The sequence below is a fragment of the Alosa sapidissima genome, chromosome 12, assembly GCF_018492685.1.
Source record: "Alosa sapidissima isolate fAloSap1 chromosome 12, fAloSap1.pri, whole genome shotgun sequence".
NCBI lineage: Eukaryota > Metazoa > Chordata > Actinopteri > Clupeiformes > Clupeidae > Alosa > Alosa sapidissima.
The window spans coordinates 27,330,300-27,349,196 of record NC_055968.1 but is presented as its reverse complement, the minus strand read 5'-3'; the positions used below and the strand labels follow the sequence as shown (position 1 = coordinate 27,349,196).

The following is an 18,897-nucleotide window of genomic DNA, read 5'->3' as shown; positions in this document are numbered from 1 at the left end:
GTATATATACTTTTTTGATCCCGTGAGGGAAATTTGGTCTCTGCATTTAACCCAATCGGTGAATTAGTGAAACACAAACAGCACACAGTGAACACACAGTGAGGTGAAGCACACACTAATCCCGGCGCAGTGAGCTGCCTGCTTCAACAGCGGCGCTCGGGGAGCAGTGAGGGGTTAGGTGCCTTGCTCAAGGGCACTTCAGCCACGGCCCACTGGTCGGGGCTCGAACCGGCAACCCTCCGGTTACAAGTCCAGAGTGCTAACCAGTGGGCCACGGCTGACCCAATGAATGGGAGTGCTAGGGGCATTACTATTATGGCATTAAAATCACTATTTTTAAAGCAACGCCAAAGAGTTTTTTGTACCTTAAAATAATGTTTCCAAAATCGTTTCAGTGGTAAATCAACTTGTAACAGGGTGAACGGCACTTCTGCATTCGCTTTGCGGCCCTCTATCAGCTATAACCGCACTATGTAAGTTTGCCAGATCGGGTAGCGGGTCTGTAGTTCGATGGAATGAGACATAAGAAACTACAAATTTGACTTGCATCTGATGTCGCAATACATTGTACTTTCATAAATCGTGCAACATATTCTACCATGTCTGTGGTGCAAAGCCGGTGCTGGATAAACAAATAGCGTGCGTGCGACAGAGGGAAAGTTCTTTGGTGTTGCTTTAAAACACTAAGAAGGCTCGACACAACAAGAAACTTTGCTCGAAGTATCATCAGGGTCTCTACACATGAACTCGAGCATTGAGAACATTGTTTGTGTACACAGAGTTTACTACAAAGAAAGGTTTTGAACAACTCACTTTAGCAGTTGATTTTTCCGCTCGCCGCCATCAATAAATGAGTCGCTTTTAAACGAAAGTTTGACTCGGGTACATTCACAAAAAGACCCTAGGTTGCATTTTGGCAAGTTATATATATATATATATATTAGGGCTGTCAATCGATTTAAAAATGTAATCGAATTAATTACACACTCTGTGATTAATTAATCTAAATTTAATCGCATATATAATTTTTCCTGTGACAGTATTTGAAATATTTAAATTCAAATCGAATCATTGAATAATCAGCATTAGTGACATTAAAGTTCAAAAACTCTTTTATTATTATTTTCACTGTTCAAATAATGGCAATAACAATCTGTGATATGACCTAATATACTGAGAAAATAAATTCAAAAGTGCTTCGGGAAGAAGTTTTTTTTACTACAAGGCATTTCAGGCCACAGATATAACCTAGGGGACACAATGAAAATAAATTAACACTCCCCTCAATGTCAACACTATTTCTTTGCATTGAACTCTAGTGATATGCAAATTCCTTGCTGCAGACATTGCAGAGGACTTTATTTTAATCAACATTTTATATTTTTAACACCATCAGGCCATTTTTTAATGAATTGCAGAATTAATAAATAGAAATAGTGGACAAATGGCTCTGGCATAAGATGTAGATGTAGGTGTACATTATATGTAGATGACCATGTGACTATACAATCCAGGAAACCCAGTCAGGTGTCATAACATGTGACAAAGCACAGGTGATTACATACGGGCTCCTAAGTAAGTATGTACTTCTGACAATGGAGAACCTATTCAATTCACCAGATCTGGAACAGCTAATCCACTTGAGTACAAAAAGGCTTACGGTAAACCTGTGAAAACATCAGTAGTAGCCTATGGTTTCTAATGGTGGTGGCTCAAGTGTTCTCAGTCTGGAGGGAAGCTATGGACGCCCAGAGGCAGACAGTCTTGCCTTTGAGCCCTGATGGCTACAGTATCGGACTGATGTCTTCCCCTGACAGGCGTGACGAGGGAGGCTTTTGCTGAGCTGACATGTGACTGACCGCTGTTATCTATTATTTATCCTCACAGACGACCACATGTGATTTTCCTGCTAACTGTCACACACACACACACACACACATTCACACACACACAATGTCAAAGAGCTGACACAGGGCCTCAACATATTTTCAATCTACTGAAGTCCCAAAGAAATGCCTCCTCCCCCTCACCAATAAGAAACATGAACAAAGTCCTGCAAATGAAAAAAGACTTGAAAACATTACAGATGGTAATCCTCTGCTTGGCTCTGTCACACAGTGTTAGGGTTTGAGACAGGAAGTGACACTGGGGGCCAGATGTACTAACGCGTTTGCGCCCACTTCAGGCGTACAGTATTTGTGTCGTAACGTACGTGTAAAACAGGGGTGGGCAAACTTTTTGGCTCAAGGGCCACGTTTGGTTTTGAAAATTGGCCGGCGGGCCGCACAACAACCCCCACCCCCCACGACACACACATAAAAAAATTAAGTTATTAAGTATGAAAAGTATTTCTTTTAAAATATTAATTGCTTACAAATACTGCTAATTTTATGCTGTTTAACAAATGTATCAATTTTGCACTGGCTATGGCTAGCTATGGCTAGTGCTGTACCTATGGCCAGGGATGAATTACTGCACGGGCCTACCGGGCCCAGGCCCAGGGGCCCAAGGGGTCAGGGGGCCCTGAAGCCCAAGTCTTTGCATGGAATCATTACCTCAATATCAACAAATCAGGATATAGGCTATGAATCTGTCTGAATTTAGTATTGGCCATCCCCAAAATGCACCAGAACACAGGAAATTACATCAAACAAATTAAAAATGTTTTGGGGGAGGACCCCCAAACTCCCCCTCCCACATATGTGACAATTAGTAGGGGGTCCTTAAAGGAAAATTCCGGTGTGATATTGACCTAAAGTGTGTTGAAACATGATACCGAGTGTGAACGTATGTCTCATAGCCCATCTCGGCTTGTCCCCTGCACTCCAAAATCTGGTGCTAGTTAGCCGATGCTACCAACAGCTTTTTCAATGGTGGTGCTTCGCATCGGGCTAGCCATGCAAATAAATCACTGTTTTACACCATTTACGAGGCTCAATGTATCTCCACACTTCATTGGTAGACTTCCGAGGGCCCTGACATTTAAAACAAGACATTGAGAACTTTGAAAAAGCACTGGTAGTTTACTTACAAGACGATTTATACAGACAGTATCTTCACGAAGTTTAGCGTTTGCAGCCATCTTGAATTTAGTCACGATAAGTCGAGCGACGAGTAATAATGAACAGGTATGATAAGGGATCAGATTCCAAAAATAATTCAGTGGAAACTGGAATCCATGCATTTTCACTGAATTATTTTTGGAATCTGATCCCTTATCACCACTGGAATCCATGCATTTCCACGGAATTATTTTTGGAATCTGATCCGTAATCATAGATCCCTTATCATACCTGTTTTTTGCGGGCCGCAGTTTGCCCACCCCTGCCCAAGAGGGTCAGACCGCAGACACACACCCTCCCACTATGCAGTCTCAGTGACACTAGGTTGCCAGGTTGGTGGCACACTTCCGGTTGCTGGCGTTTCTACGACACAGCATACGTCCAGAGGCAGAGTCAGAGCCTTTACGAGCCGCACGTGCCCACGGTCGGGTCTGTCAGTCACTCACCCTCCTGCAGAGAGAGAGAGAGAGCGCTGCCAGTAGAGTCACGGGACACCACACGGAGGCTTCTCTGGGTCACGGGTGGTATAGACTCAAAACAAAGCGCCAACCATATCTCTCAATGGCCACACTCTCCTCTACAATGTGCTGTGTACAGGTGTCATGAGCCAGGTTCTGAATTTATACAAAGGCTAAAAAGAGATGTGTGCTGTGTGGGGTTGGAAGAGGTTTGTTTAATATTGTGTTCACAAGTTATTAATAAAAAGGCTTTCAAGAACATCAAAATTACATTAAGTCCACAGGTATATAAAACTAGCATTAGGCCTATAATATCACTGCTGATAGGTAGGCGAGAGTGTTTATGATATAATAAAAATGCTTTAAATAAATAAATTCTAACTAGAATACTAAAGAAAAAAAAGGGGGAAAAAAACATGGGCATATTGTAGAGCAAGGACATGCCCTTTCGGCCAATGACAGTGATCAACCTTGTATGGTGTGTCAAAATGTGCATTTCTGGCACCTTGCCACGTGTCATATGAAAAGGTTTTGCGTGCGCACACGAAACTTTCATTTGCTCACGTGAAACTTTCATGTGCGGACATGAAAGTTTCACGTGCGCACATGAAACTAAAACTTTACATTAGATTTTGCTCATGTCCGTTGGGGCTCCGTATTTTTATCTGTTGCTGTGTAAATAAATATATTTATTGCACTACTATCCTAGTTGAGAGAAGTGTAAACCCAATATGGTGGTGGTCGTACCCTGGTGCCTGATGAATTAACAGCTTTAGACAGGTGAGGTCTCCCTTCGCTGTGGCGTAGTGGGCAGGCATTGCCCCGCAGACCGTCGTGTCCTGAGCTCCGGCACCCATCGACAGCAGCCACTGAACCACCGCCACCTGCCCAAAACGAGCAGCCAAGTGAAGGGCCGTGGCTCTTGCTGCATCCCAGTCCTGAAAGGCATGTGAGAGGGGGACACACAATGGCTGATACCCTTTTGGGGACACTTACAATAGCTGTATTTTCATACAGCAACTAAATGGGTCCATATGAAATAAGGTGAAGATTGTATTGAGATTTGTGGGGCAAATACTAGACACTAAACCAGAAAGTGTAACCGAATTAGTTATCCACAGTCCCATCTTCGGGCAATTCACTGAGGAAATGTTCATTCATTATTCAGACCTGATGCACACCATGACCCCTTGCACTAGCGAACGTGGCCTCAAAGCAATGGCACAACTCTTTGATAAACGTGACAGGAAGACCACCGACGAGGAATAATGTTATCGCTCCGAGTCAATGATAACAAGGCTCTTTTTAAAAACGTGTGCGTTAATACGCCACAGCTGGCCATAAATTAGACCGGGAGGGTTACCGAGGTTAAACGAGCCGGTTTGCATTAGTGTGAGAAAGAGCTGCACTGAGGTCTCGCGGGGAGGAGAAAGAGCGCGGCGGCACTGTAAACAGCTAGAGCTAGCAGTAAAGTATTCCGCCCTCCTGAAACCATCTGGTCCTGATTACGGTGGTCATGCAACCCTACTGGACAGCGAACAAAAAATAGGAGAGATGGGGTGATGTAATTCTCCCGTTCACACCGGCGCTGCCTTCACATTATCCCCCTCTTCATTATGTAAAGCGGTTATATTTGGAACAGGTGCAGCAGCCTAGTGGTGACCAGGCCTGCCCCTAACATCTGATGATGTTTAGAAGAACGTCATTATACCACAGGTTTGATGTTAATTTCGTGGTACATTGCATTACATTAAAACACTGCCTGTCATCTTATCGTGAATTTAATTCAAAGGCCTATTATTACAAAAGAACATTATGATATTGTGAACTGATCATGCCCTGCTCAAAAAGCAGCACATTCAAAACCCATAGAAAATTATATAAACTATTAGACAAACTCACAGCCATGTGCTCACTGTAACAATTCATGTATTGGCCATTTTCTGTCCTTTCCAGAAGGCTCTGCTTACCTGCACATGGCATCCCCCAAACTCCACGAGCCACTGCAGTTCTCTGACGTGTCCTGTGGCAGCGGCGTCGTGTGCAGGCGTGGCTCCGTTTCGGGCCCGCGTGTTTCCCGGTAGTCCGGCATCGGCGACTAAGAACTTCAGGCAGTCCAGGCGACCGCACCGCGCGGCGTGGTGCACGGGTCCGGCCCCCTGGGTGTCAGTGATGGTCTCCGACAGACACCCAGCAGCCCTCAACTCCCTCAGGCCTGCCAAGTCCCCCTCCCGCGCTGCCTGGATGGCCCTGTGTAGCACCATGGCCTCCTTTCTCGCTTACTGCTGCCTCCGTCCACTCCTGGCTCTCTGGGAGTCCTCGCCCGGATGTCACTCTGCTGCCTCCGAGTCCGGGTGGTACCGAGCAGCCCTCAAGCCCCTGGTGAGCCTTTTGCAGTGCATCCCACTGCCATACACGCAATACACATGCTCCCCTGCCACATACAATGTCCCCTCTCCCCACACACATACACACACACACGCACATACACAAACACACACCGCAGAAAGCTGACACCAGCCTGACTGCCAGCTGGACGGCGAGGCCACAAGGTGAGGAGCGCGCGCAAGAGAGAGAAGGGAGGAGAGATGTGGAGAGAGCCGAAGGTCAGGCCCAGTGAGCTGGAAAGGTAATGAAAGAAGCTCCCAGTAGCACAAAAGGCTCCCTTGCTTAGGGCCCCGCGCTTGGCTTAGTGTGCCCGGGCACACTCTTTCTCTTTCTCTCTCTCTCACACACACACAAACAGGTGCTTCAGCAAGTGCCACGGAAACTTAAGTAACAGGAGAAGTCATCCTCCCAACACCAAGCGGAGCGGCAGGGCAGCCGCAGGTGGCTGTGGAGGAGGGAGAGGGGCTGGGATTACAGTAAGCCTTATTTCTACAACCGTTTTAAAAATTCATCCCAATTTGAATGGACACAATTGTGCAAACAACAAAAGAGGACAGAGGATTAAAGTCAGGTCGATCCATTGGAACTTTAATGGTGCTCTATCAGAGCATTATCAGATTAACACTGAAAGAGGGAAGTAAAAGTAAGGTTAAAGGAGATAGCATACTACCAGCTGAAATTCATTTAGCTCTGGCCAATGACCTTAAGCTCAGTGCCATGCTACTCCACTGGAACCAATGTTAATGGACCAAACATTATATAACAGTTTCCACTGTTTCTATTTCTGTATTGTTAAACTTTTCTTTTGTGGTCACAGTTCACATTTGTTTTGATCAAGGGTCTATCAAGAGATAATAGATAAAGTGCAAGAATCTTTTTATACACAAATTAGCAAAATATTACATTATTAAAAAACATTTGAAACAATTTTTTTCATATCCCAAATAAACAATAATTTGAAATATTCTGATGCATATCAAATAACATATTCATGCAAACAGCCCAGAAATCTTTAAAATGATAATTTATAAAAAAGAATATTGAAATAAAGAGAAAAAAAGACACTGGATAAAGTTGTACCCTGATTCACGCAAACAAATGTAATATACTGTATACAAGGTTCCCACTCTAAGTCAGATGTAAAATTCCATGACTTTTCCCTGACTTTCCCGGAAAACAAACCTGAATTTCCATGACCTACAGTACTTACAATGAATGAAGATTTAAGATTAGCCGCATAGCATTCAAGAATCTTTTACTTTTTTTTTAGAGTGGGAGCTGAATAAATGGGCATTGAATAAGCAAAGTTAAGCTAACCACAACCACTCAAGCCAGCAGTAAAGCTAATTACCAGATATATCTATCAATTCTGTGTATATTTGCATTCATGTATTTTGGCAAGTAAATTTTAACCTGCTACTACAAAATTCCCTAATATTCCATGACCTTGCCCCACAAATGATAAAATCCCATGACTTTCCATATCTGGAATAGACACTCAAATTCCAGTATTCTGTATTCCAGAAATTCCATGACCCGTGGGAACCCGGTGACTTTGGTAGTACTTTGTAATGATCAAACTGTCCATTTCAGCAGATGAATGGAGACGCTAGTTATAAACGTCCTTCATGGCTGTATGACATGGCTTCATTTGCACCATCCTTCCTAATGTCATTGGTATTTAAGTTATCATCCAAACTCTTACAGACCTCTTGCAAAGAACGGATGCCACAGGCACAGGGTAATTTCCCATCAAACAAGTAGTCTAGTGTCTGGCAGTATGGAGCCGGTGAAGAAAACCAGAGTTTCATGAACAAGTTTGTGTTTGAGTTTGAAACAACAACTGTGAGGAATGAATGTTGTGACATGAAAGCCAATTGCAGCATCTGCAACTTGGTTGAGGTTCACCATTCTAGGAAGAACTGATCTCAGCTTCAGACAATCTGTTTACTGAGTGGCACACATCATCTGGTGTATATTGATTATAAAGTGTAACAGCAGTGGTGTCACAGGATTTGGGGAAAATGTCTAGGAATCACATTGGTGTGCCCTGATGCAAAATGATGGGTTAATGATGGGACTGACGAAGTTGATGAGCTAGCCTTCACTCACAAGCTAGTGTTCACGTGTGGCAGCAAGCAGAGTGGAGGCACATCTGCATGCTCAGTCAGAATTTAATTCCTTTACAGGAAAGTTGAATCTTGTGTTACATGTCTGCACATGGCTATCTTCCTTTTGGCAATCCCATGTGCCACATCTAATGTAGTGTTTAAAAGCCCCTGGGTATTGGGTCAAAGAGCAAAAATGCATGACTATGCTCAGATATTAAGTTGACTGAACTTGACTGAACTTCTAGCACGGTCGGTACTTCATTGAGAGAACCAAAGACCGTTTGAAGAATTGAACTACTGTAAATACAGAATTAATACAACTAAAATTCAAAATAACAATTTAAATAGTATTTCATCTATTAAAATATTATTTGAAAGGAAAAAAATTAAATACAACTCAGTTAATCATTACAGTGAGTTCTGATCAATGGTTTGTGCTATCGCACAGAAATCCCCTTCCTTGTGGTGCAAAAGTACTAGTTCATTCTTTCCAGCACATCTATCGTCTGCTTAAGGTCCTCCACCACTATGTCCACATCCTCTCGTGAGGTGCTCCGCCCCACGCTCAGACGTAGAGCATTGGTTGCTACGTCATAAGGCACTCCACAGTTCAGCAAGATACGGGAGGGCCTTAGGGTGGAGACGCACATACACACACAGAAGAAAACATTTATCAAATATTTTATCACAATTATATACCTAAAATGATTGATGAAAAGAACTGTTCAGCACTGCCGCCCAAATCATTAATGACTTCATTTATGGGTGAATATATTCAGATCCAATACTGGGTTTTTTATGTTAAGATTAAACCAGTCAAATAGATTAGAACGACGGAGCTATTCTAAGCCTAACTTCTTTATTAGATGTTTTAAATAAGGAAAATTAACTGATGTTTATGCATATGTTGGTGTGTGGTGCCTAAGAACGCCTTGATGTATATGATTCCTTAATAAAAAAAAAAACAAATTAAAACAACATTAAAAAGCATAAACCAACAGAGAAAACTTCTCCAAAACTGTAGGTACATGCTGAGGAAAATGAGAGACTACTAAAAGGCCACTTACCGATCAACTTGGCCCGAGTGGCAGGCGGCTCCGACGCTAGCTAGAAGTCTCCTGCAGGTGGCCAGCACCCGGCGACCTACGGCAGGGGGTGGGGATGGACACATCATTAATTCACACCTGCCCTATGTCAAACATGAGACCTGGGGGTCAGGGCTTGACCCACTTCTCATGAAGACTTTCACTATCCCCGTTTACATACTGTAGACACAATTAATCTGATTACAAACGGAGTAGTGGCTCAATCAGAATAAAAATGCCTCATGTAAACACTCCAACCGATCGGATTCAGCCCAAAGTCCCAAACCAACTATTTTCCGATTGGATTGAGAGAGGTGGTCTACTCCGTTCTGATTTCTTTCTGCACAGGTGTTTCTCTATGTGGTAACAATGCAGAGTGACGTAAACAATTGAGTTTCCGTGGCGGCAATACAACAAGGAGCTTCTATATGATTAAATGCTTGTTCCATGTAAACGCAGATTAAACACCAATCGGTTTATTTAGCATTCATGTAAACAGTTTGGTTGAAATTGTTAATCAGATTCATTTCAATCTGATTGGAAAAAACGTCCATGTAAAAGCGGCTACTGGCACAACAAAACTCTCCTATTCATAGAGTGTAGAGTGGGGTTATCAGGAAAGGGTTCTGTATTTACTGTTGTAAAACTAAAAAATCTCAAAAAAGAGTCTCAAAAATGCAATTGGAATACCTATAACTGCTGATACGAAAATAGTACCACTGTCTTCTTGGCCCCAAATCACATCAGCTTACAGTCTTGAGAGCCATGCAAACACAAACAATGATCCCAAAACTCTATCATGACCATCATCAGCAATTAACTCTTCTTCCTCTACATGACTCCTTGGTTTGAACTCTCGGTTTGAATGGTTTGAATTTTCATTTTTTAGTAGGGGTGTAATGGTACACTAAAATCAGTTCGGTTCATTTTCGGTATGGTGAGCCTCTAGGTACTGCTAGCCTTAAATTCACTGGCAATATTGCTGATGTGCAACGGTAACAGTATTTTGAAAAGGTGTCAAATGTTTTTTCATGTTAATTGACTAAACTGACATACGGTCTACCACTTAATATGTCGGTGTGGGAACTTGAATTTGAAAAATGGTCCGCACACAAAAAAGCTTACTGTTGATTACTGTTCAAAACTGCATTCAGTACATTCGTTCACACATCTGTATTGAACCTAACGTCCTGTACCTAAATGGGCATTTATTATTAATTCATTCTGTGTGGTAGCATACATTTACAACTGACCTGTGCTTTCATTAATGTCACCACAGAGCCAATGAACCCCAAACTTACCCACAAATCCTCGACCCAAGATGGATATATTGCACGTGTTTGGAAGGTTGTCAGAACCGGGAAAATTACTGTTGAAGCGGATTTTATCTGCCCCAAACACAGCCTACAGCAAAAGGACGGTAAAGTTGATGAACAAGAACATAGATTTACAGAAGACTAAGCAAAGATGACAAAGATATAAGCTTGAGGTAGTAAGGGAAAATATTTGTTTAAAGCACTGTCAAATGCAGCAAGGAATGTATTTGGTTTCAAATCAGAAAGCCTTTGTATTACAAAGAAGGAAAGCGAAGCAACATTAACCCATGTTGAACAAAAGACGTTTAAAATGCCACTGAAGTGCATTTAGGTTTGGCCCTTTGACATTAAACATAGAACAGCGTTTAGTTAACTTGACTGAACACACACACAGAGAAGCTGAACGCACCAATAGTCTCTCCTCCAGGTAGCATCTGATGTCGCGGAGATGTGTTTCATACTCTGACAGGTGCGTGTTCACCAGCTCGGCAGCCTGTGGGACACAAGATACACACATGCACACACACACAAAGCACATTTAATTTGACACAGGATACGTGGCTCTTGCACCGCTGAGCAAGGTTGAAAAGACATAAGAGAATAAAGTAGACAGGTTATTATGGGACAGCGAGACAAGGGAAATATTCCTAATCTCAAATGAGGCTGCATACTGTGGTCGGGTAAACCCATTGACTCCAACTCATATCATCTTCGGAAAATATACATTGTCTCAGACTTCATTCAGTGTTCCAAGTGCAAGTGGGGCCTTCCAGATGTGATTATGTGATCCACCAAGCATGCGATTTAATTGCCTGAATTATTCTGCGATAATTACACACTCATAATGACACGGATTACACACCATGCCAAATGTCGACAAATGCAATTACTCAGCTACTCGCCCACCAAACAACAACTAGACATGCATTTGCTGAAGGAAATACCAGTGCATGCAAAGAGGTTGTTAGGATGTTGCTGGGGTTGTTATTGTGGCTGTCATACTGTATTAATCAAAGTGGTTCCAATGCAGGATGGATAAAGATAGACAGATAGATAGAGGAATGAATGGATTGATGTAGATAGATGGAGAGATGGATGGATGAATGGATAGATGGATGAGTAGGAAAGGTGTCTAGTATTAATATTCCTACTTGAGTGGAAAGGAAGACAGGGAAGGGGGGCCTTTGAAGAGCTGCAGCAGCCAGCAGAACACAGCAGCAAGCCAGTGGATAGATATATGTGGGGAGATTTAGATAAGAGAAGAGAAGATAAGATACACCAATTTATTGGTGCATTTCCACAAGTCTCCAATTAACATTAGAGCAGCGAGGGCTTACTCTGGCCTGTATGAGGATTTGTCCCCCCTCCCCCTTGCAATAATAGAGCACGAAAGTTGTCAACCGTTTGCACCTCTTGCTCCACTTCAACCCCTGTCTGGCTCCGCTCTAAAACCTTTGAGTGCAACCAGCTTGATTGCCCAATTATGATTTCAGTAGTTGAAAGTCACATAGATTCCACAATGTATTTTCAATGGGAAACTTTCTCTTGTTTATGCCAAATATCTCAGAATTTTCTCAAAAATGTAAAATACATTGCTCAAGGGTCTTTTACATTTACAAGACCTACACAACAGCATTTGCGAGTTTGTATGTTATGCGGTTCAAGCTGAATCAGACGCGAAAAAGGTAAAAATAATAGAGATGAGATGTATTTACTGAAGGAAATACTAGTGCATGCAGAGCAAAGTTTTTTTCTTTCCATTGCATGTGCAAAAAAAGGCCCAAACATAAATGATCACATTCATCTAATATTTCCTAACGATCCGCTAGCTGTCTGCCCCATAAGCAGGCCATCAAAAAAAACGTGTCTCTGTAGGCAGCCTAGGCTCCGAGATCTGTACACAAAAACAATTGCTACCAACAAGGGTTGGCAACCCACTCAAAGGCAAAATAAAGTGTTTCAACCAATAACCGACGAGATGCGCGTTTAGGAGAGTTTTAATTGCACAGGAGGGAGAGAGCGGAAGTAGCGAGCTAGCGCTCTGTTTTGTTTGAACATCAACAGAAGTGATGTATCCCCGCTATCGCTGATACAACCTTTAAGTGCACATAGAGAATGACCAACAAAGGATAGTTAGAAAATGAAGGATGAGTTATTAAATCTGAGTGAGAGTAAGTGCGCGAGTATGGGTGAGATTGAATTACTAAAGTGTGAGAGTGAGTGAGTATAGACCCTTTCAACAATAAAAACAAAAACAATGCTTGAACATTCTATTTGGGCCCCAATCTACTTCCTCTGCATTAAGATAACATATGGAATGTTAAAAAGGAAGTCTTGTGGGGCCAACTATGATGCTGATAATGGAACTCTCTTGAAAGGGTCCATTAGTGAGGAACATAAGTAAGTTGGTGTGACTATGAATTAGTATGACCAAGAATTAATTAATTTTAAGTCTATGACAGGAGGTTTTAATTAATATCTCAAAAAGTATAAATTGCACACCAAAAAGATTGTACGTTAAGCGGTTCAACTCATTAAATGCAGAAAAATCCTAGAAGAAGAAGAATAAGAAGCAGCGATTGGATAACAATATAGTACACTGCTTTGCATGCACTGTGATATGAAGCCATCAAAAAACAATACAGTGCATTGCTCTGCATACTTGAAATGATCAACTTACTTATAGCGGTGCTTACAGTATACTTGTGGTGCTATAAGCGATGTAACGCGGTGTCTAAGCTAAAACATGTTTTGTCACATACTGCAAACAAACATCACCTCACCATCCGCTAGCTGCCTGTGCCCCGAATACATACAAAAAACGAGGTCTCCGTGGACAGCCTCAGCTCTAAAAACGGCCACAAAACAACTTGGGCAAACCTTGCCCATAACAACATAACAAACTGTTCCAGCAAATCACTGAGGAGATGTCATTTTGGAGAGTTTCAATTGCACGGGAGGGAGGGTGAGAGAGTAGCGAGCTAGCTCTGTTTTGTTTGAACGTCAACAGAAGTGACGTTACCCTGCATCGCTTATAGCACCTTTAATATAGCGCAAACAGACCTCATACTTTATACTGTATTTAGTGAGGCTTGGGAAAACAAATAGCAGTTGGTACCCTACCTTTCCTAGTCCAGCAATCATTGGAGTATTTTCAGTGCTACAAAACAGACAATGTACAGATATTAAACATTTTGATCCCATTTAATTTTTGTTCAAATGGTTTTTAGTAAAGTCATGCAATATATAAAAAAACTAAACACACCCTGGCCTGAAATTGCGCTCTTGGCCTCCACCAAAGAACAAGGGGTAGAGAGGAGAGATGGTACCAGGTCCGTTCACATAAAGTGCTCCTACTCGAGGCGCAAAGAACTGCAGACAGAGGATCACCTTAGGTTAGCGCTAGCATCTTGATTGGTGAGGTAAAGAATATAGTGAATGTGCAGGATTATGTCCTGTAGATGCTTACTAAACAGTTAGTCTTACAAAGACTTACATGCAAAGATAAACTGCAGTTTACATTACATAATGTTTTACACTGTATTGAAAGTATCATGTAACAACAAGAAATCCATAACATTATAACATGACAAAGGCAATCAGATATTTCACAACAAAATACGTCAAGACACAATTACTATGCAGACTAGCTTCTGCCATTAGTAGATTGGTACATAGATAAACCAATATTGAACCACTAACGTGGGTGTCAAACCTTGTGTCCCACTATCGTCAGGTAATCCACGCCCATGTCGCGAGCATCTACTCGAATCTTCCCAATGGCCTGGGCTGCGTCTGTGTGGAGGAGAATTCTGGGAAGAGGTCTCTGTTTATTGACCGCTCTCACCTTCTGACAGATCTCTTTGATTGGCTGAGAAAACAGAGTAATACTGTTAGCATCCCCTGCTCAGCTACAGTACCTACAGAATGGAGTTTAATATTTTATCAATGTAGAGCATCCTCTCACCATGATAATTCCAGTTTCATTGTTGGCAGTCATGATGGAAACAAGACAGGTGGTGGGGCGCACCGCGGCAACCACATCTTCCACCTCAACCTGACCGGTCACCTTGGAGACTGATACAGACGTGACCTCTGGGGCAAGAATCCAAACATGACCCTAGTTATAAGAAGTGACTATAACTCGGTGATGCTAGCCTACAGCTAAACTGCACAAATACAATACTATAATTTAATAAATAAAAAGCACATATATCTATGGAAAGATTTATCTTTCGGCGAGATTCCAACACTGGGAGATACAAAATGTTGCCTACATGCATAATTATGCTCATATGTCAAGCCAAATTACTCACATAAGCATAATTATGCTCATTGTCAAGCCAATGTAGAACTTTAAGTAGACATGCTAAAACTGTAGTGAGACACAGTGCCACAGACAACCTTTCTGAATAGCCCAAATGCACATGTTTAGGCAGGTAAAAGCGTGTGCACTGACCCACAAAGTATGAAACGGGTTGCATGTGGCAGTAGTCTGCATGTCTGCAGACGGGGCTGTCCTACCTGCCTTGCCCTCCTTCTCTAGATGTTCAGCTGTCAGTCGGATGGAGTCGTGCTCTATGCTGGAGATAATGAGGTGAGGTAGGATGGTTCTGCCGTTCTGCTGGGAACTGTCCAGTCCCTCCCTCTCCGCCACCTCGCGACTCTGCCAGAAATGCTTCACCGCAGTGTGTAACACGAGGTTGTTTGCCTGAAAGAGACATAGTGACAGAGTGTGTATCTGCGCACATCTTAGACACAGAGAAAAGAACAGACTGACATAAAGTACAAAGACAGAGACACTGCACGTGCAACAGACAATCAAACAGAAAGGCAAATGTACAGTTGAAAAAAGAGACTCAATGCATTATAAACTGAGGAAAGAAGGAATGTAAAAAAAATGTGAGCTTACAGAGACCTAAAAATAGAGGCAGCCTAAAAAAACAAGAATACACAAAAGCTAAATTTAAAAACTACTGCACAGCTTCTAGTACAAGTTTAAGAACACTCTGTGACACACACACACAAACACACAGATGGGCTGGTTCAATGTCTCTTGCATACCTCAGTTCCCCCTGAAGTGAAGATGATATCCTCTGGTTTTCCTCCAACCATTCTAGAGACACTCTCTCTCGCCTGGTTAATTATATCCCTTGCCTTCACACCTACATTCGAAACTCAGAGTTAGACTGGCTGTGAAAGAAACAAAATGCATCAGTATACAGCACATAATGAAAGACATAAAATATATCCCAATCAGGACAAACAAACACCCATTTCACACCTGGCATTAACATATTATCTATATGCAGAAATCTATGTAAACATAACAAACAATGTGATCTCGCCCATGTGCATTGACCCGTATTATGTCCAAAATACATGCAATACGTAAATTAAAATTTTGCAATGTCAATTTTCCAAAACAGACAGCATTAACTACTTGCATACATTGCAATTAACTAAATGTTCTAGCTGGTCAATTCGCCATCTAATCAAAAAGCATTCTGTCTTCTTTAACCAACACTGACATCCAAATGCAGATAGTGTGATAATGCAAAGCTGATAAGGAGCCAGAGTGTGTATTAAATGTAAACGGTGTATTTTAACAGCATTTATTCAACATTAGAGCACTGTGCACTAGAGTAGACTAATCTATCAGTGGTTCGTAACTGAGCCCATGCACTTGTGATCCTTAGAATGAACATGGGAATGTCTGCACCTGGAAGGTAACTGCTGCTGGGGTTGGCCCAAGCCTCCCTTATTGCAACTGTGACTGTCTCCACAACTTCTGAGTCCATAGGGGTGGTGGCATTGTAATCCATATATATCCTGGCAACCAGTCAAATATGAGAGATTACATTTTTGACACTGTTTACATTCATTGAAGTAACCTACTAGGTTGCTTGCAAGTTGTTCTTACCTCTCCTCGTCCACTTCGGAGAGGTGGCTGAAAGAGTGACCCCAGTGTGAATAGTCGGTCACGAAAGAATGCGCTTGCTTCTCGCACATGTTCTAGGGACGCGAGAATAAAGGTAAATGTAGAACTGACATGTAAACAAACAAATAATCCGATACATTGTGGATATGAACAGTAACATTGTTGTTAAAAAATAACTGTTTCAAATTGTATACATAAAGAGAACGTTTCGGGGCTGACCGATACTGATGCAACTGTTACATGTTACTTTTAAACCAGTTCTAGTCACTTGGTCACTTCACTTCTATTGCAAGCTGTCGCTTTTCCCCCGCTCAATGACCGTGGTCTCGCCAAGAGGCAGGTTATGCATTTAGTGAGTGATTCACAATAACAAATAATGATTTCTCATGTAAAATACCATACGAATTGCATTTGGGGTTAATACCAATGTAACTACTATGATATCAGTAGATGTCATTGTGGGTGCTAACATAGCTAGCTTAGTTTAGCGACTATCTGGGAAGCAGGGACTAGAAAATACTTTATGATCAAAGATATGAAACAGACACGGAACGTTACACTAGCAAGTGATGATGAGATCTGCAGACTCAGTTCAGTTGCTGACCGTTACAAACTTCTCCAGACTTACCACAAGATAGGATATGGTCAATGATTCACAGTCACTCACTTCACTTCACTACTGCTGATGACACGAAGAGCCGCCAGCAGCCAGGAAGTGAGGTGGGTTAAGATGATAAAAGTCCTCTTGTTCATGAGTTGATTTGTGCTTTTCTCGTTAAATTTGAAAAAGAATCTACTAATGCAGTGATGTGATTTGCTTCACTTCAGAATTCCCTTTTGAAAATGTAAAGCAATTTCACTTAGCCTACTGCCAAATCACCAATAAATAAAACATAGGCTATGGGCTTATTCTTAATAGGGCTTTATTGGCTACAATGATATCCAAATCCCAACATTTTGTAGGCTACCCTATTTTGTAGGCCTACAGTAGCCTACCTAAAGTGTTGAAAATTATTTCCAACGTTTTTTGCATGCTGACATAATCTGTGGTTGTTATGGTTTGTATATTTATTTTATTTGTTTCTTTTCATTATTGATTGTTGATATTGTTTTGACATTATTGTTATTATTATTATTATTATTATTAATATTATTATTATTATTTATTTTCCTTAATGTAGTCTTACCAACTTTGCAATGCTGTTTACTGTTAATGTTAACTATTGTATTGTTATATTTTTGTAAGTTGCTTTGGACAAAAACATCTGCTAAATCCATAAATATAAACACATAAACATAAATATGTTGATTTGTATGAATGTATGTTTTTTTTGTATTTACATTTTTGAGCTGGATCAAACAGATTGGAAGAGAATCCTGAAATATCCTATTATAACTGAATAATTACATCAGTGTTATCAAATATTACCATTACTTTACACGGCACGTTTAATCTAGGTTTAGCCTGGTCTATGGTCTGGAGTCTAGTCTAATTTATTGGACAGTAGGATCACTCTCTCATTCTAGTGGATGAAATAGACTATATGGTAATCTAGGCCAGTGGTTCTCAAAATGGGGTCTGGGGATCCCTGGGGGTCCGCGACCCATAGCCAAGCAGTCCACAAAATAATTTGCTTTAAAGAATAAAGTTGGGGTTTATCATTCTAAAAACTCATACTGACGACCCTTTTCACCAATAAAACAAGCTAATTGTGTTTATTTGCTTCCATGAACACTGACATTTAACTTGAATCATTTTATTCAGGTCACTAAGAAACATTCTTAGTGCTTAGCTTGGCTTATTTGCCAGGTATAAGTATAAGTATATATACTCTTTTGATCCTGTGAGGGAAATTTGGTCTCTGCATTTATCCCAATCCGTGAATTAGTGAAACACACACAGCACAAAGTGTACACACAGTGAGGTGAAGCACACACTAATCCTGGCGCAGTGAGCTGCCTGCATCAACAGCGGCGCTCGGGGAGCAGTGAGGGGTTAGGTGCCTTGCTCAAGGGCACTTCAGCTGTGCCTACTGGTCGGGGTTCGAACCGGCAACCCTCCGGTTACAAGTCCGAAGTGCTAACCAGTAGGCCACGGCTGCCCGCTACAGGTACAGTAGCTAGCTGATGAATGTGAATACATTTTTGGGTCGGTCCACATCATCAAGTGATGTAAAATCCATGGTCTACAGGTCACTCATTGAGAGTGTTCTCATTTAACACTGTGTCTTAGTATGGGAACCTCAGTTTAACACAGGAACAAGCTAACTCAGGTATTCAACCAGGCCAGCAACTCCTGAACCTATATAGTTGGTCCATGACCAAGAAGACAATCCAACATCCACTTGATGGATCATTCCAGTTGTTACCATTTGATAGGAGACTCAAGATCCTATATTCAAGAAAATGGGTATAAAATAATTTGTGCCCTCTGCTGTGAACAGAGACACAAAATAATGCCAAAAACATTGCTGCTTATTCATATTTTCTGTGTATTTATGTTCAATATTTTCTGTCCCTGTGTTGCCAGATTGCC

At 41.6% G+C, this 18,897-nt stretch overlaps 2 protein-coding genes across 8 annotated transcripts in view; both read right to left on the bottom strand.

Annotated features, from left to right (window-relative positions):
• Positions 1 to 6,367, bottom strand: part of LOC121677750 (kelch-like protein 30) — a 29,644-nt gene extending 23,277 nt beyond the window's left edge. For 3 of the 5 annotated variants that reach the window (XM_042056684.1, XM_042056686.1, XM_042056685.1), the window contains exons 1-2: positions 5,491 to 6,367; positions 4,268 to 4,458 (exon numbers count right to left, since the gene is read on the bottom strand). In XM_042056684.1, coding sequence (XP_041912618.1) covers positions 4,268 to 4,458; positions 5,491 to 5,784 — 485 coding nt within the window. In that variant the 5' untranslated portion in view covers positions 5,785 to 6,367. Of the gene's footprint in view, positions 1 to 4,267; positions 4,459 to 4,690; positions 4,947 to 5,422 lie in introns of those variants that run through there. The other 2 variants (XM_042056687.1, XM_042056688.1) reach the window with 2 other exon arrangements.
• A 108-nt stretch (positions 6,368 to 6,475) lies between these two features.
• scly (selenocysteine lyase) lies at positions 6,476 to 17,064 on the bottom strand. 3 transcript variants are annotated; one of them, XM_042056694.1, is made up of 13 exons: positions 16,990 to 17,064; positions 16,344 to 16,435; positions 16,143 to 16,252; positions 15,485 to 15,585; positions 14,945 to 15,131; positions 14,388 to 14,515; positions 14,136 to 14,291; positions 13,686 to 13,792; positions 13,544 to 13,580; positions 10,830 to 10,913; positions 10,406 to 10,508; positions 9,087 to 9,162; positions 6,476 to 8,649 (listed from the first exon to the last, which is right to left on the bottom strand). In XM_042056694.1, exons 2-13 carry the CDS (start codon positions 16,430 to 16,432, stop codon positions 8,496 to 8,498), a joined length of 1,332 nt encoding a protein of 443 aa, XP_041912628.1. In that variant the 5' UTR covers positions 16,433 to 16,435; positions 16,990 to 17,064; the 3' UTR covers positions 6,476 to 8,495. The 3 variants fall into 3 exon arrangements, with proteins under 3 accessions (XP_041912628.1, XP_041912629.1, XP_041912630.1); XM_042056695.1 differs by having other exon boundaries at positions 17,029 to 17,064; XM_042056696.1 differs by lacking the exons at positions 16,344 to 16,435; positions 16,990 to 17,064 and having other exon boundaries at positions 15,485 to 15,613; positions 16,143 to 16,234.
• Between the last annotated feature and the right edge of the window lie 1,833 nt (positions 17,065 to 18,897).

Coding starts and splice junctions, on each gene's coding strand:
- scly (XM_042056694.1), bottom strand. CDS start 16,432: ATGTGCGAGAAGCAAGCGCATTCTTTCGTGACCGACTATTCACACTGG. Junction 14,292..14,387: donor ATGAAACTGGAATTATCATG/GTGAGAGGATGC, acceptor CTGTTTTCTCAG/CCAATCAAAGAGATCTGTCA. Junction 10,914..13,543: donor TGATTGCTGGACTAGGAAAG/GTAGGGTACCAA, acceptor TGTGTCCCACAG/GCTGCCGAGCTGGTGAACAC.